The sequence below is a fragment of the Orycteropus afer genome, unplaced genomic scaffold, assembly GCF_000298275.1.
Source record: "Orycteropus afer afer isolate SDZICR_OR568_19922 unplaced genomic scaffold, OryAfe1.0 scaffold00257, whole genome shotgun sequence".
NCBI classification, from domain to species: domain Eukaryota; kingdom Metazoa; phylum Chordata; class Mammalia; order Tubulidentata; family Orycteropodidae; genus Orycteropus; species Orycteropus afer.
Window position 1 is genome coordinate 2,060,597 of NW_006921844.1, and position 19,419 is coordinate 2,080,015.

The 19,419-nt window shown below is 33.9% G+C and overlaps 1 protein-coding gene across 1 annotated transcript; it reads right to left on the reverse strand.

Moving 5' to 3' along the window:
• Positions 1-481: 481 nt before the first annotated feature.
• On the reverse strand, positions 482-18,762 carry UBLCP1 (ubiquitin like domain containing CTD phosphatase 1). The gene is made up of 10 exons (XM_007949920.1): positions 18,609-18,762; positions 17,739-17,830; positions 17,045-17,130; positions 16,846-16,961; positions 15,856-15,954; positions 9,830-9,867; positions 9,223-9,321; positions 3,685-3,801; positions 2,025-2,152; positions 482-509 (listed from the first exon to the last, which is right to left on the reverse strand). Exons 1-10 carry the CDS (start codon positions 18,760-18,762, stop codon positions 482-484), a joined length of 957 nt encoding a protein of 318 aa, XP_007948111.1.
• Positions 18,763-19,419: the final 657 nt, after the last annotated feature.

Sequence of the window (19,419 nt, forward strand, 5' to 3'; positions counted from 1 at the left end):
TTTCAGTCAGCTTACTTAAATCCTAGGTCCTTCACTCAAATTTTTTTTTTTTTGGTGGGAAGAGAGGGTTTTAAAGGGAAAAACACTAGTTTCAAGATGGGTTTGGTCTTAGAGTTAGTGAGAAAAAAACATAGTAAGACAAAAACACAAGACATAACTTGTTTCCAAAGTCACAAAATAACATTGTTGAGCATACATTTTTCTCCATTTTGGGGAGATGAAAAAATTTAGTCATCAATGCTGGAGAAAATATTTTTCCAAGAGTAACAGTATATACATATAGGAAAAAATGGATTTTTTTTAAAGCATATTGCTATGATCTTCAAAAAATATAAAATTAAATTTACAAAAAACTGGAAGACAGATTATAAGCAGTCTGGTATTTGCTTCAGTGTCCAGCACTATCATAATGATTTCTAGCATAAAAGCAAGAAGTTCATGGATCTCCAGTATCTTCAGCAACTGTCAGTGTAACTTATAATTACTGTCCTTGCTTCTTTGAGAGATATCTGCAAGAAATAAGGATGCCAAAGATGTTTCATACTAAATTTATACCAATCTCTTTTCCCAAAGGAATACAGTTTATTTTAAAGAAATAACAAAGCTTTTAACAATGAATTATTAGTTGCTAACATCTGTTGATTGCTTATGTGCCAAGCACTGTTCTAAACACATGTATGAATTTGTTTAGTCCTAACAACAGCTCTAAGAGGAGTTCTCTATTAAAAATTATTCCTATGAATAGGTTAATCAAATTACATTCACACAGCTAGACAATGGCTAGAGCTCAGACTCAAAACTAGGCAGCTTAGTTCCAGAGACTGTGCTCTTTAACTGTCATTCCATGTTACCTTACTTGCAAATGTGGAATATATTAAGTAGTTCTGTAATTTCTAAATAGAACTCAAACTCCATTGAAAGACCGTTTTTTCTTGCATGACTTGTTCTGACTGTGATAAGTCTAAAGATAGTGAGTCAAAGACGCTAAAGGACTTTAATCAAAATTGTCAAAGATGCAAAGGTATTAATTTACTAAGCAGGCAAATTTTTCTTCATATTATTTATAAGAATATACCACATAATTAAAATTTTTGTATCTATTTTTAATATTTATGAAGTGCCATAATCAGTGACATGGGATAGGGAAAGAGTTCTTAAAGTCAGAACTGGACAAGTTCTGATGGTGCAACCTATTTACTCTGTGGCATTGTGTCATGGATTTATTTTCTCTGCAAAATGAAGATGGGGGATAAAAAATGCTCAGAATCTGCCTTATCTTCCTAATAGGACCATGAAACTCAAATAAGAAGCCAGTTGTCAAAGTGATCTGAAAAGTCAAAAGTAGAATCGGAAAGCAAAAGTACTTTTATTACACAAATGGTTTGTTTTGTGGCTGTCTTATTAGAACTAGATTAAAATAAAATACTCAACTCTGAAGATCTAATTTCAAAATTTACTTGCAGTACCTAATAATCCCTTCCACTTCTCCAGAGGTCCTCCCTTCTAAAATCTTGTTTATATGCACTCTGTATCTAGATTTATGCACACATCTTGCTTACAAAACATGTGGAAGATTATCCACTAACATGGTACTAGTGGTTATCTTCAGATAAGAAGATCATAATTGTTTTTCTAGTGGAATAAATTTGTTTGCTATGAACAGAGATCACATATAGAGTAATTTATAAACTTTCCAGGATTACATCTCATATGGTACATTACAAAAATGACTTACCTAATGTCACAAAAGAATTAACATATAGCACCATAAATTTGTGTGAGTCTCTAAAGTCCTCTCCACTAAAAGCATTTTTTAAGAACTTAAGGGATACAGGTGTATGAACAAGTGAGAGGTTAAGACAGAAGGGAAAAAATATTTTCTGGAGATGTCACTGGATTGAAAAATATTTTTAGCATTCACCCATTTTAAATGAAAATGAAGAATTATGTGTATATAGGTGTCATAAGATTATTTATTGATTTATTAATATAAGGAGAAAAAGAATAAGCAACTTAGCACTTACCTTTCCCAATATTTGTGGTTTAGCTCCAAAAAGTCATCTAATTTTGCTATTTCCTTCAGGTACTGAGTTAATTTTAAAAGTTCTTTGTCTTTATCTCGATTTAGGTGTGCTTTCATAAAAGGTCTTATCTATTGGGAAACAAACATTATTCAGCATTTCACATTGCAATAAGAAAAACCAACACAAACCTGTATCAATTTCATGAGAGCTGATGAAGTTAAAATATTACCAAGTAGATCTAAACTAAAAATACTTTTGTACTACCCTCAACTGAATAAATTCAGTCATAGTATGTCTATGTAAGTTCAAAGCTCTTTCATTTTTCACCTTATTGTTCTTTTCAGCCTGAACCTGACAACACCGACTTTCTTACAGTACTTGAACCTTTATGTGGCTACTATACTTTTCAACACTGCTTCACTTTCCCCTTCTATCACTCCAGTTACTTCTTCCTAATGAAATAATTTCATTCACATCACTTCATTCATAAGTTAACTAAAATATAAGCTGGATCTAACAGGAGAGGGAGATAAATCTTAACATTAATGATTTTCATTTCAGTCTTTTCCTATTAATTATTTATATAGCTGGTTATCATTATACATTTATGCAGCCTTTCTTGAAGTTTTTCTCTTGACTTTGAAAATTACCAAGAACACACCTTGCTGGGAAAAATTCAGGACTAATAATAAAAATATCTTAGTGTCAGGATTTCCACTTCAATGGAATCTCTATCTATATTAGTACCATAATATAAAGCTATCTTTTCCATTTTCATAATTTGCTGACATTTAAGCAACCAGAGGTACCAAAATTTTTAAGTTTCAGATTTCTCTTACCAATTTTACACTATCACCAGCATCACATCTATACAAGATTGCATGCTAAAATTATCAATGATCCGAAAACCAAGTCACTTAGATTCTAACCCAAATTCTAACATCAACCAATTACATACACAATCTTAGGCAAGTCGTGAACTTTCTGACCATCAAATTGTTTCTACAAAATTACGTAGGTAGACAAGATGCCAGAGGTCCTTCCAGCAGTAGCATTTTATAATTCTAAGATCTACTTGCCATCTATGCATTTCAAAAACCTCTTAGTTTACTTAAAAAAAAAAAAAAAAAAAAAACCTTATCGTCAGTTCTCCAGCTAACCAGAGCATCAGAAATTCTAAGATTCCAAGTAAAATGTCTGATTATTTCACTTTTGATGCTCAATGGCAATAAGCGTAGGTTGCACCACAGAACTAATTAAAAATAGAACACTGGGATACACTGGCTAACCGAGAAGATACCAATACAAAGGGGAATGTGTTCAATTTCATATGCATTATTCTAAATACATAAGTTTTTCTTGCAAGTATCCATAATACAGTACTTAAACAAATTTATGAAAATCAATCAATGCTTAAGTTCTATATCCTCCAGATTACATGAGCATAAAACCAAAATCAAACACTGCTGTCATGTCAGATCCGACTCATAGTGACTCCTTGGGTTTCCGAGGTGGTATCACTATGGAAATAGATTGCCCAATCTTCCTTCCCACAAGTTGGTGGGTTTGAACTGCCAGCCTTCTGGTTAGCAGTCAAACGCCTTAGGCACTATGCCACCAGAGCTCCTTACATGAGCACATAGAAGTGAAACCGCCTTACCTTTAGTCCATTCTGTGGATTCATTAGAAAATTTCTTCCTATGTCATCAAACATAATGGTGTTTTTTTTGCTGTAAAACTCCGAAAACTTTCCCCATATAACACCAAGAGGTTTTACCTTAAAACCAAAGTTTAGATTTAACTCAGATTTAAATCAAAAGGCAGAAATAATACAGAATGCACTGGAAAACTATACCAGAGTATTCCCTTTTCCCTGTAAGAGGATAGTGGCTGGCAGTTGTTTTGTAGACTGATCATAACTGAGTTGCAATACACTTTGAAGCACAATGTATCCCACAATGTTAACTTGTGAAAAGTCTGTTCAGGTGTAACTGAACTAAAAGAAGGTAGCACACTGGTTAAGAATTCAGCTACTAACTGACTTTGGCAGTTTGAACCCACCAGCCCCTCCACCAGAGAAAGATGTGGCAGTATGCTTCTGTAAAGATTACTGTCTTGGAGACTTGATGAGTAGTTCTACCCTGTCCTATGGGGTCACTGTGAGTTGGAATCAACAAGATAGCACACAACAGCAACAACAACAAAAACTAAACCCGTCGTAAAACTGCATAATTTTAACATGAAAATTTTGGGTCAAATGAAGAGTAGTTATTTAGTAATTACAAAATGATGGGAAATAATTTTTAAGATTTCTACTAAGTGATCACATGATTTCCTGGGCAAATAAATGCCTCCTCAAGGCTTGAGAGTCACATAGAAAACTTTAGTGAGGGACAATGTACCTCCTTTTTTTTCCCCCCAAATTCTTTATCAGATATATGTTTTGAAAATATTTTCTATCAGAAATGGCTTATCTTTTCATTCTCCTAACAGTGATGTTCACAGAGCAGAGATTTTCAACACATCTAATTTATCAATGTTTTCTTTCATGGATCATGCTTTTCGTGTATTTGAAAACTCATCACCAAATCAAGACACGTATTTTCTATTTTCTTCCAGAAGTTGTATAGTTTTGCATGTTACATTTAGGTCTAAGATCCAGTTTGGATTATGTTTTTGAATGATGTATATTCCGTATCTAGGTTCACTTTTCTTTTCATATGGATAGCTAATGGCACCATCATTTGTTGAAAAGATTACTGTATCTCCATTTATTTGCTTTTGGTTCTTTGTCAAAGACTGGCTGACTGTATTTGTGGAGTCTATTTCTGGGCTTTCTATTCTGCTGATCTTTTGTGTCTAATTTTTCAGCAATCTCACACTTTTTTTGATCACTATAGTTTTAAAATAAACTATAGAATGAGACCTCTTACTTTTTTCTTCTTCAGAGTCATGTTGCTTATTCTAGTCATTTGCCTTTCCAAACTTTAAATAAAGTTTAGAATCAGTTTCTCAATAGCTACAAATAGCCTTTTGGGATTTTGATTGGAATGGCACTAAATCTATAGGTCAAGTTAGGAAAAATTGACATTTTAACAATATTGAGTATTCCAATTCATAAACATGAGATAACTTTCCATTAATTTAAATTTTCTTTCTCACGGTTTTATAGTTTTCTGCACAGATTATCTGGTATAAATTTGGTTAGATTTATGCTTTTAAACCTATTTATAAATAATATTTTTTAAAAAATTCTAATTGTGTATTACTGGTATATAAGAAAGCTATTGATTTTGTCCTCATAGAATGAATTAGAAAGTGTTTGCTCTGCTTCTTTTTTTTTGGAAGACAATGTAGAAAAATTGGTACCATTTCTTCCTTAAATGTTTAGAATTTACCAGTGAAACTGTATGGGCCTTGTGCTTACTTTTTTGAAGTTATTATTTATTCAATTTCTCTGACAGATACAGGCTTATTCAGATGATCTATTTCTATCTGTGTGAATTTTTAATTTGCATCTTTCAAGGAACTGGTCCAATTCATCTATCAAATTTGTTGTCATAGAATTGATAGTATTCCTTTACAATTATTTTTACTCCTGTAAAGTTAGTAGTAGAATCATTTCTGATTCTAGTAATTTGAGTCACATCTCTTTTATTCTTAGTCAACTCACCAGAGATGTCAACTCTCTTGGTATTTTCAAAGAACCAGCTTTCACCTTCATTGATTCTCTCTATTGCTTTTCTGTTTTCAGTTTCACTGATTTCTGTTCTGATTTTTATTATTTGTTTTCTTTTTCTTACTTAGGCTTATAAATCACTTTTCTTTCTCCAGTTTCCTAAAGTGGAAACTAAAGTTATACATATCTCTTTTTCTTTCCTAATAAATCAAACTAACTGCCATCAAGTCATTTCCGACTTATAGCAACCCCTCCTTGGGTTTCCAAGGCAGTATCTCTACGCAAGTAGACTGACCAATCTTCCTTCCGAGGAGTGGCTGGTGGGTTTGAACCTCAAGCCTTCTGGTACCCTGCATACTGCTTTTCCTGCATGTCACAGATCTTGACGTTTTATTTTCATTTAGTTAAAATATTTTTAATTTTTTTCTGAGATTTCTTCTTCGATCAACTCACTGCCCTCAAGTCATTCACAGCAATCCTGTTGAACTTCACTATAGGGCTTCCAAGCCTTTAAATTTTTTGTTGTTGTTGTTGTTTAAATGTTTTATTATGATTTGGGTGAAATTTCACAAAGCAGATTTGTTCTACATCAACAGTTCATACACATTTTGTTTTGTAACACTGGTTATATTCCCTGCACTTCCTCCCTGTAGTTACCCTTTCCCTATGTCCTTTTTGCCTACGTCCTCCTGACTATATTCCTCCCTGTGCATATGCTGCCCTTCTGATCTCCTCTGACTGACTGTTCTAAGAAATGCATTTACTCCCTGGTGTATTCAGTTCATAGGTCTGTCTACTGTTTGGCTAAGAGTTAAGCCACAGGAGTGAAATCAATTCCAGGCCTGAAGAGTGACTAAGGGGTTTCACTAGTCTCTATCAGACTGGTAAGCCTGGTCTTTTTTATTATTTTGAGTTTTGTTCCACATTTTTCCCCCACTCTGTACAGGATCTCCAATTTTGATCCTTTTCTGAGTGGCAGGCATTGGTAGCCAGGCACCATCTAATTCTTCTAGTCTGTGGATCATATAGGTTGAGGTTTTATGGTCCACCAGTCCTTTGGACGGTTTCCATGCAACTTTTTCTTCACTCTTCTTTGCTTGGGATGAGGAAAGACCAATAGTTGCCACTTAGATGGCCACTCACAAGCTTTTAAGACCCTAGTCGCTACTCACTGAAATATGTATAGAACAGTATTTTTGTATACCATGTTGTGCCGATTTAGAGCTTGCTGTCCCCCTGGACCACGGTCCCCAGCCTGAAGGCCCAGTGACCCACTCCCTCAAAGTGCTTATTTGTGGCTAAGAAGTTACTCTAACTTTGTCTCCTGTTATATTTAAACTGCATATGGACATTTTTACAGCACATATAAATACACATGTAGGAACACTGTCTGCCAAACCTATATACGGTCATAGCTATATTCTCATTTGCCTAGATCTACCTATGTATCCTCCTGAAGATTAGTGTTTGCTGTTACTGATACTGCAGTATTGTGTATGCAATAGTATTTGCCTTTATTGTACCTGCCTCTTTTAATTCATAATTTAGATATTTTACACAGGAAGATTTTAAACAATTCAGTGGCACAGGTGTATTCTTCCTCGGGCATCTGATTGCTTGACTTCAAACGCACCAAAGTTTGTAAATTCTGGCTCTTATTTCTGAATCCTTAAAACAAGGCTTCAAAATGATAACCCCTTCTATATTTGAATCTTTGGTATTTAACATAAAATCTTGGTAAGACCACAAAAATAATAAAAGTAACTGCTTATAGGAAAGAAATTAAGCAGCAAGGGGACACAGATTGGAAGAAGACTTTTCATTATGTATTTTATTTTTATTGTTGAATCATATTACTACACAGAAAAAATATAAAGAAAAATAATTTTTAAAGAAAATTACTTTTTCCTGAAGGCAGGGATCTCATTTATTGCTGACAAAGGCTTCCTCATGAATTCCTCCTGGCTTCTTTAAAAATGTCTTATTTTTGTCCTAGAATTTATTCTAATAAGAAAACTTTTTTACCCTTAGTGCCCTATTTACTCCAATAAATATTTTTGAAAAGTTTAATTTTACTAAAATTTTATTTTCCTGATTTTGTTTCTACTATTTACTTACTACTGATACAAACCTCTCAAATACCTGAAGACAAACATACTGTGAACCAACACAGTAAGCAAGATTCTTGGTTTTCTTGGCTAACAATAAAAGCCTCAAGAAATTAGCCTTTTTGACATCTAGGTTTAGAAACCCTGTATCCTCCTAAATAGTGCTGTCATTTTGTAATTAGGCCAACCACCATGTTCCTTAAAGCATAGAATGCTTTGTTCTCAATTATAAAAGTTATAAAACTGCAGAAAAATTTAAATACAGAAAGTGCAAAGAAATATTTTAAGTCACCTACAATCCAATACCAAGAGTAACAATTAGATATTCTGATATATTTATCTCCAGTCTTTTTTATAAACAGAAGTAGCCGCAGAGTTCATAGGTCTTTTGTTAAGGGGAACCCTGAACCAAACAAACGGCTTGCAAATACTGCCAAAATACTTCTTTCACTTCATTGATGTATTATGAAAAATTTTTAGTATCATTACATATTCTATTATGTCAAATGATTAGCTGCATTCTGTTAAACAGATGAACAACAATTTATATATCCAATTGTCTATTGTCAATTATTTTTATCCCTTTTAATTTTTCACTATTATAAACACTTCTCTATGCTTGAACATTTTCCGAACCTGTTTTTACTTCTAGATTTGTGAATATACTACTTTAGTAGATAATAAAATATATGCAGTCTTTCCCTCTGAAATGTGCAGTAGTTCCTTTGTTGAAAAACTTGCAAGCACTTATAAACTATTTATGATTTTGAGAATTTTAATGCTATCTAAGTTTTCCTAGTATCCTGAGCTCTCCCCAATTCCTACTATTTGTGTGCTTCTAGAAGCCATGGACATCTCACTCACCTCTTTATTCCTGTTGTTGTTGTTGTTGTTATGTGCCGTCAGTAGTGCCTATTTCTGGGCTGTGCAGATAGGAGGTGCTCAGTAATGTAGCTAATTGCTTGATGAGAAACAAAGTGAAGAGTACTAATTTTTCAGCCCAGCCATTTCTCTAATGTTTCTTGTTGCTCTTCTCTAGGCCTGTTCATACCTAACTCCAAGGTACATGCATCTTGGTGCTCTGTCTCTGCTTACCAGTTTCTTCTGTTGCTAATATATTCCTTGATATTCAGTATTTTTCTCACTTACTCCACTAAGCTACCATCATTACAAACAATTTTCCAAAACTACAAGTTCCTTTCTTGACAGCCCAGTCTCGAGGTCTTTAATTTTAACATTAAGATTTGGATCTTTTAACCTTAAATATGTTTTCTTATGTCAAAACACAATTGTCACTTCACTATCCACTCAGGTGAATTTATAAACTCTACAATTTATTCTATCAGTATAAACAAAAAGGACATTAGAAAATAAACAAGTCTTATTAAATATAAGTAAAATGACTTCTTACATCTATTAATCCTCTCCTTGGAGTATGCACTGTTATCATAGCAGCACTGTCCAACATGAAGGTAATCTTGTAGTTTGCATTTGTGCTCACTCCCAGCTCCTATAAACACAAATATTCATGTGGTTAAAATATAATACCATGGGAAATCTCAGGTTTCCTGATGACTCCAGCTGCCATTTCCCACAATGCCAACTTTCTACCTCCTTAGCTACCACATCTTGCTAAACAAGTTGCAAGTATTTTAGTTCCATTAAGCTAAGTCAATAAATGGCAGTCCAAGGAAAATAAACTAGACAAAGCCTACCTCCTAATTTATCATTTTGGAAGAGTGTTAACCCTTTAACACATCATAGCCAAAGAAAGAAATCTTTATTATAAAATGAGAAAAGAAAAGCAAGGGTAAGCTTAGCAGTACATTTTCTTGAAAAAACTTAGGTATTCAATACACTCTGTCATTAAACAGACTTTAATCACACTTCTACTCCTGATGTCGGTATTTGCTTATTACTAAAGGCTTTCCAATGAGAACGAAATTAATTTCTAAAACTTCTAACAAGACAAATGCAGTTTCAAAACATTTTTAAATGGATTGTTTTCTAACACTTACTTTCATTTTAGCTTCAATCCACTTCATATTTGTTGCAGCTAAAATATGAGGAATGATAATACAATACATATGAAAAGTGTGAATTTCATGTTAAAAACTTTCTTCCGTATGAGTAAGTTTTCTAAATAAAACTAAAGTTTAAATGCATTACATATAACAGTCCCTACCATATTTATAATTTTGTTTGAAATATTTATAAAAATAAATTTACTTTAGTGTATCTTCAAAGCAGAATAAAATGCAAATAACTTTTATTCATAAAGTACAGGTAACCAATACTCAGTAGAATTTAGAACCTGGGAAATTTATAAATCAAGACAAAAATTCCCTTTTAAAAACAGCCCTGCCACTATTCTTCTGTATCAATTCCAAACTTAAATTTAGGGTACCTGCATGTCAACTTTCTTTCATTTTCTACTTCCAGGCAATGCCCAGGTATATATAGTACATCAGTATATCAATGTTGTATATCAAAAGTCAGTTTGTTGTACTATGGTGGCTTGCATGTTGTTGTCATGCTGGAAGCTATGCCACTGGTATTTCAAATACCAGCAGGGTCACCCATGGTGGACAGGTTTCAGCAGAGCTTCCAGACTTAAGACAGACTTGGAGGTCCACTTTTGAAAAAAAACTGGCCAGTGAAAATCATCAATGGCAGTAGAACATTGTTTGATGTAGTAACAGAAGATGAGCCCCTGAAGTTGGAAGGCACTCAAAATACAACTGGGGAAGACCTGCCTCCTCAAAGAAGAGTCAAACCAAATGATGTAGATGAAGTAAAGTTTACAGGACCCTCATTTGCTGTTGTGGCATGACTCAAAATAATAATAATAAAAAAAAAACAGCTGCAAACATCCATTAATAATTGGAACAAGGAATGTATGAAATGTGAATCGAGGAAAATGGAAAGTTCTCAAAAATGAAATGCAACACAGAGATCAGTATTTTAGGTATTGGAGAGCTGATATGAACTGATATTGGCTGTTCTGAATCAGACAATCATATGTTCTACTATGCCAGGATGACAAATTAAAGAGGAATGGCATCGCATTGTCAAAAAGAATGTTTCAACATCCATCCTGAAGTACAATGCTGTCAGTGATAGGGTAATATCCGTACGCCTACAAGGAAGACAAGTTAATACAACTATTACTCAAATTTAAATACCAAATAATAATGCCCAAAATGAAGACACTGAAGATTTTACCAACTTCTGCAGTTTGTTATTGATCAAACATTCAATCAAGTTGCACTGATAATTACTAGTGATTAGAATGCAAAAATTGGCAACAACGAAGGTAGCTCACAGTAATTAGAAAATATACTTGTGATAGAAGAGATGCCAGAGACCGCATAATAGAATTTTGCAAGACTAATGACATCTTCATTGCAAACACCTTTTTTCAACAACATAAATGGCAACTATACTTCACTTAAGGAATATGCAGGAATCACATTTACTCCAACTGTGGAAAGAGACTACAGAGAAGTTCAATATCATCAGTCAGAAAAAGGCCAGAGGCCACTAATTGCTCATATGCAAGCTCAAGTTAAAGCTGAAGAAAATTAAAACAAGTCCACAAAGGCCAAATTACAACTGTGAGTACATCTCACCTGAATTTAGAGACCATCTCAAGAATAGATTTGATGCATGAAACATTTATGACCAAACACCAGGTGACATCAAGGACACCATACATGAAGAGAGCAAAAGATCATTAAGAAGACAGGAAAAAAAGAAAAGACCAAAAGTGGATGTCAGAAGAAACTCTGAAAATTAACATAGAAAAGATAAAGTGATAAGAAGAAATGGTGAAGGAAAAGAATTGAACAGAAGCTTTCAAAGGACAGCTCATGAAGACAAAGTAGAGAATTATCATTAAATGTGCAAAGACCTGGACTTAGAAAACCAAAGGGAAGAACATGCTCAGTATTTCTCAACCTGAAAAGAGCTTTAAGAAAAATTCACACCTTGAGTTGCAATACCGAAGAAGTCTATGGACAATGAAAAAGAAATTCTACAGAAAAATTGATGCATTTGAATTGTGGTGCTGGCAAAGAATATTGAATGAATCATACACTGTTAGAAGAACAAACAAATCTGTCCAAATACACCCAAAATGCTCCTTAAAAGTGAGAAGGGTTAGATATCATCTTTCATACTTTGGTCACATTGTCAGAAGGAACCAATCCCTGGAAAAAGGATATCATGCTTGGTAAAGCAGAGCATCAGCAGAAAAGAGGAAGACCCACAACAAGATGGATAGGCACTGTGATTGTGACAGAGGCCCCAAGCATAGCAATGATTGTAAGGACGGTGCAGGACCATGCAATGTTTTGTTCTATTGTACATAGGCTTGTTATGAGTAGGCATTAACTCGACAGCACCTAACAAGAACATGCGCAAAACATCAAATGACACAGGAAGCAACAAAAGAACATGAAGGAATGCATACAGTCACTATACCAAAAAGAACTGGTCAATATTCAACCATTAGAGGAGGTAGCATATGATCAAGAACAATGACACCGAAGGAAGAAGTCCAAGCTGCACTGAAGGTACTGGCTAACAACAAGCCTCCCAGAACTGAAAAATACCCACTGAGATGTTTCAAAAAACACATGCAAAGCTGGAGGCACTTATTCATCTATGTCAAGAAATTTGGAAGACAATTACCTGGCCAACCAACCAACAGGAAGAGATCCATATTAGTGCTCATTCCAAAGAAAGGTAATCTAAGAGAATGTAAGTATTACCAAACAATATCATAAATATCACATGCAAATAAAATTTTGTTGAAGGTAATTTAAAAACAGTTGCAGGAGTACATCTACAAGGAACTGTCAGAAATTCAAGCCAGATTCGGAAGAGGATGTTGAATGAGGGATATCACTGTGGATGTCAGATGCAGCTTGGCTAAAAGCAAAGAATACCCAAACCCGACTCATAGCGACCCCTCTTTGGGTTTCCGAGGCTGTATCACTATGGAAGTAGACTGTCCAACCTTCCTCCCAAGGAGTGGCTGGTGGGTTTGAACCACCAACCTTCTGGTTAGCAGTCAAATTCCTTAGGCTCTATGCTACCAGGGCTCCTAAAAAATATTAACCTATGTTTTATTGACTATGCAAAGGCAATGGACTGTGTAGATCATAATTATGGATAACATTACAAAAATGGGAATTCCAGAACACTTAATTGTGCTCACATGGAACCTGTAAACAGACCAAGAGGCAGTTGTTAAAACAGAACAAGGGGATACTGCATGGTTTAAAATCAGGAAAAGTGTGTGTCGGTGTTGAGTAAGTATGTTTCACCATACTTATTCAATTTGTATGTTGAGTAAATAATCAGAGAAGCTGGGCTATATGAAGAGGAACCAGGCATCAAGACTGGAGGAAGATTCATTAACAACCTGTGATATGCAGATAACACAACTTTGCTTGCTAAAAGCAAGGAGGACTTAAAGCACTTACTGATAAAGATCAAAGACTACAGCCTTCAGTAGGAATTACACCTCAACATAAAAGAAAACAAAAATCCTCACAAGTGGACCAAAAAGCAACATCATAAAAAAACAGAGAAAAGACTGATGTTCTAAAGGATTTCATTTTACTTAGATCTACAACCAATGCTCATGGAAGCAGCAGTCAAGAAATCAACATATCGCACTGGGAAAATCTGCTGCAAGAGACCTCTTTAAGGTGTTAAAGAGCAAAGAGGTCATTTTGAGGATTAAGGTACACCTCACCCAAGCCATAGAGTTTTCAATCACTTCATATGCATGTGAAAACTGGACAATGACCAAGGAAGCCCAAAGAATTGATGCATTTGAATTATGGTGCTGGCAAAGAATATTAATTATACCACAGACTGCCTGAAGAATGAACAAATGTCTTTCACGAAGTATAGCCACAATGTGCCTTAGTGATGAAGGTGGCAAAACATCATCTCGTATACTTTGGACACATTACCAGGAAGGACCAATCCCTGGAGAAGGACATTAAGTTTCATAATGTAGCGAGTCAGCCAGAAAAAGTAAGACCCTCATTGAGACGGCCTGTTGCAGCTCCAACAGTAGGCTCAGACATAACAACAATTAGGCAGATGGCACAGGACCAAGCAGTGTTTCCTTCTGTTGTACAGAGAGGTCACTATGAGTCAGAAGGAAGCAACTCAACCATATCTAACAATATAACATTAAAGTTAATGTTGAAGATTAGCTAGGTCCCACAAAAAATAGTCCTTTGTCAGGCCTGGCAAACTTAATGCTCATTGACTCTAGAAGCCTTTAAGAAGGAATTTGAGACAACTAAATTCAGAAACTGTTCCTATGTCATGTTTCTGGTCAATGTCAAGGCATTAACAATTCAGGAATCACTCAATCCTTAGCTTTGTGTGCTCTCCCAGCCCCAAGTTACTGGACTAAACTATATAGATAATACTAAGTATTTAAAAAGGGAAGAAGCAATTTATTTATTTTATATATACATATACACAAATATATATACATATATTTATACATATATATAAAACAAATACTTGTATGTTTTACAATAAAAGATATACCTGAGTCCTCAAAATTAAAAATTTTTAGCACATAGAAAAAACATCAAAAGAATCATCTCATGCAAAACTTACACTGCAATGTACGTACAATGAAAACAGTCATGAAATAAGGAAAAAGCAATTTTTTAAAATTCAGTTATCTATTTTATTTATAATTTCCAGATGAAAAACCAAAAAAACTCACAGCTAATAAAAAGTCTTAATTATTAAGTATTATATGTCAGACATGGTGATAGTTACTGTATTTTTACTCTTACAACTACCCTGTAATTTGGGTTTAGTTATCTTCATTTCTCAGATGAGGAAACTAAGTCTCAGAAACACTAAGTGACCTAGCCAGTGTCACAAAGGGTAGAGCCAGAATGAACCCTTGTCTACTTAGCTCCAAAGTGCTACTATGAAACATAATTAATAAAAATAACTTATTTTAAATATATGATTTTAAAATATTTTCTGAATTTCTAAATCTTTTTTAAAAACATTTAGAGGGCAGACTTTTTCTTAAAAGTCATCCCAGATGTCAAGAGATGCTGAACAAAAATTTGCTTTCAAGAAAACATCTTCCTACCTTATTAAACCAAAAAATGGTCATATCTTAACTATAGTTAAGATATATATATTTAAATATATGTATTTTAATATCTACAAAATATTATTAACACTGAACAACGGAAATACTCTGATAAGGAAAAGCACAAACAAAATTTACAGATTACAATAACAACTATGTGACTTGTTATTAATGAACCAGTACAATTCATTGTAGCACCTTTAATTATGAGATTTTATTTAATTCACAATCAGGATAGCTCTCTACTTATAATACTGCCCAGAAGCAATTTTTAATGTTTTTGGGGAGGGAATACGTAAGTCAATCCACTCCTTTCCTTTTTTAAGGAAGTCTTGCTACAAAAAAAGATGTCAGCTGAAATAAATAGTGTGTTCAGTAAGTAGTGAATTTATTTTTTGACGTAAATTCATTACCTTATCATAGGTGTGTAAGTTCTTGGAATAATCTATAAACCATAATTTGAGATCACTGCTTTAAACTTACTTGTTAATTTTTTTTCTTAAGTAAATCCATATCGCCTACCTTTATTTCTGAAGTATCACATCATGATTTTTGTTTGTGTTTTGTAACTTATCTTCCTTCATAGAAGAAAGCAAAAATAGCATGAAGTGCCAAGAATTCTACCATAAAGACCAGAAAGAAAAAAATCCCAAATTGAATGTGACCACTGCCATTTTTATTCTGACACCATAATCTATCCTTCCTATTCTTAGTTATTGCAGTGGCATTTGGCAAACATGTTTATGTTATGATTTGACAATGTCAGACATGCTTCATTAGAAATTTCCTTTGAAATTACACAGGTCATTTTAAGGCATATTTCATAAATCAGAGTATTATAAGGAACAATCTTATTTCCATGGAATCTAAACAAAAAACATAGCTTACACCAAATAACAATGTCATAATCTTCATATGCAGATGTTAGGAATTCATGAAGATATGGCCGCATTAATTCTACCCCAGTCTCTGCACAAGACCTATGGTCTAAAAGAAAATCAATCATAAATGATAATTAGTTCATTACCATGGACAAGTACATAGTATCAATGAAGCTTATGAAATATAACATAAACACACAACTGCAACTGCTTGAATGAAATATACATGTCTTTCAAAGCACACAATTTCATATCCTTCAGATTTAATCTATTGATTTTGCTCAATTTGCAAAGAGCAATACCTAGACTTTAGGTTCATACAGTAAATTGTAAATTTTGTTTTTTTTCATCAAGTTTCTAAAGTACAGATGTTAATTTATGATAACAAAAGAGAGATTAGGGCCACCTACACTCACCTTTTTTAGCTAATCCCCTTCCAGATGTAATTGAATCTCACAAAAATGACAGGTCTAATTAATTTAATAATTAATTACATTTTAAAACAAATATACATTAATTTATGATATATGCTTAAGGTTTAAGAGTCTAGGTAAATAAGTTAATTCTAATATCAGGAGTTAATTAATCATTTCTTGACAATATCTGAGCATGAAATGAACATTTTTCTTTGTTGGTTGACATGAAATATTTTAAGTTTAAGACTCAAATATAATTAAACAGAACATCAGGGATTAAAATATTAAAAAGTAATTTAAAAATACTTCTTACAGAAATTTAAATGTTAATCAGTGGGGAATGACTTGGTTAAATAATGATGTATCCCTAGACTAGAATACTGTGACCCTCCCCCGCACCAGAAAATTGTTGAATAATATTTAATGGCTGAGAAAATGTTCATTAAATCTTCATCAATAAGTAAAAGAAAAAGTAGTTACAGACAAGCATACCCTGGAAAATATTCATCAAGATACCAAGAGTGGCCATAAAAAGGCTGTCATAGAAAAAAGATGATGAAAAACATCATTAGCTGACTTACCAAATAATGTATAATCAACATCTAGTACCAAAAGCTTCTTCCCTTCCCTGGGAGGATTTAAAATTTCCACTTTGTACTCTTTAACTCTGCGAGAAATTTTCAGTAGGTTTTCTTCTCTAATGGAAAAAATAAAATCAGATGAAACATTCACTTTTTCTTTCATTACAACCAAGTTCCTTTGAGAGTGAAAAGCACTCACCTATTTTCTACTTCAACAACTTCATCTTCAATATCAAAGTCATTGACAACATCATCATTGTCAGGGGGTGGACCTAAAACATCTTCCTATTAAGATGAAAAGAAGTTTTATTTTACCATATTATCTTTAACATTACAAACATGTCTAGAATAAAAATTAAATGAAAGGTACAATTTGTGTTCAAGACCCTTTTAAGCAAACACTGTGGAAAATTTTCCACACCAATTCATTATCTATGTCCACTGGACAGGTTTAAGGAGCTCTGGTGGTGCTGTGGTTAAAGAAGTGGGCTGCTAACTAAAAAGTCTGCAGTTCGAACCCACCAGCCACTCCTCAGGAGAAAGAGGAGGCAGTCTCCTTCCATCAAGATTTAGCCTTGGAGACCCTGTGGGGCAGTTCTAATCTCCCACAGGGGCACTATGAGTCAGCATCAACTCGAAGGCAGTGGTTTGGTTTTGGTTTGGGCAGATTAACCATGTTAAATGTGACCACTTGGACTACTACTATACTTATGACTAGCTATACTAAAACATTTGTTTCTTTTCTACTGAGTTAATATTCTGTTCACTGTGCAGTTTTTCTTTTTCACTGACTGCCACACTAAAACTTTAACATATTAGAACTATGATACAACAGTATAGTATAAATCGTAATATCTTCAAAGGGACAAACGGTAACAAAAGTAAACATTTACCAAGCTCTCCTCACGACTTCCCATCATCATGATTTTAGTATTTGGTTTCAGTTTGAGAGCTCCAAGCTTAACATCATTTTCTGCAGGTTTGCCTACAATACAAGCAAATGACTGTTTTCTCATTAAAGTTCACATGCTGGTTTCACTATTTCATTATACAAAACCCTAACATTAAATGGTTTGGTACAGATTCCACAGAAGTTAAGTTTTCTTTGTTTTTGTTTTTCCTTAAATTGTCAAAGTTTTATTGCTGTATTAGAATTATACCTAATACAACTAGAAATAGCAAATGATACAGGGGTTGCTTTTTCCCCCCGACTCCATCTTAGAAGAACACCTTTATTCAACAAACCAAACAAAAAGATTAAGGTTTTATTTTATTATTCAAGATTAATTTAGCCCTTTACAAAAGCCTTGAAAATCGAGTGCCCAAAAAATTCAACTGCAGGTTAACTGTGACCCAAAATCACCCTTCAAGGATATGACAGATACAAACACCATGAAACCCTCTTTTAGACTAGATAGAAACATTGTCTATAATTTGTAAATATCATTATTTTCAAAATGGAAAATATAATTTGGTGCCAGTACAAGGCCCAAGCTGTAATGAAATGGTTCTGCTAGAAGATAAATGTCAAAAAAATAAATTATACTGTTTCATCTGGGACTTCTATGCCAAAGATTTAAACAAAGAGTATCAGAAGAAATCTTAATAGTGGTGGTATTTTCTAGTAAAGTTTAATCTTCTTACTTTTACTACTAAAACAATTTCTTAAATAAATCTCAAAGAGAAAGATTTATTAAAGAAAGTAACAGATTATAGCAAATACCAAATTCATGAATGCAAGAAAGTGGAAGAGAAAGAATTACCTTTAACTTTGAGTCCAAGTAACTTTTGGCGTTCTGGAAGTACTCCAGTAAGGGTCTTGAGAAATTGTTTGAGATCTAGCACCGTATCATCTTCTGAAAGTGTGGTCACTGAATATTCCTGTCCACCCCATTTTACAATCAGAGGGACAGCCATCCTTGAAACATCTGACAACACAGCTTTCAATCAGGGAGGGAAAAAAAAAAAACCTAGAAAAGAAGACATATACAAATAAGCAAGTTAAAACAGATATATCCAAGATGTATACAAACTCGTCACTTTAAATTTTATGAGCATGTGTGGTTTGACTCCTATTTTACAACTTGATGGTAAAGAAACAGAATTTCTCCTTACAGCAGTGCTACCAGAATGCTAAAACTTAAGAGAAATCAAAGTTAAAGATAATTCTCTTGCCCTCCCAATTTTTAGCTTAGAGTTGTTACTTCCTAATGCTCCCTGATTTCCCCTACTCTACTGCAAAGGTACAATGATGACCCACCTATTTTTTCTACTCTTTTTGATAAGACTTATGCTACAGGGTAGCCCTGGCAGCACAGTAGTTAAAATGTTTCACTGCTAACCAAAAGGTCGGTGGTTCAAACCTACCAGCTGCTCCACAGAAGAAAGGTGGCAATCTGCTTTACAGCCTTGGAAACCCTATGAGGCAGTTCTACTCTGCCCTATAGGGTTATCTATGAATCAGAATTGACATGACAACAGTACATGGGTATGCTACAGGCAAACTCCTTTATAATGAACCATCCACCTTCAAATAACGCTTGAGAAGTAGTACAATATAGTTGTTAAGAGCAC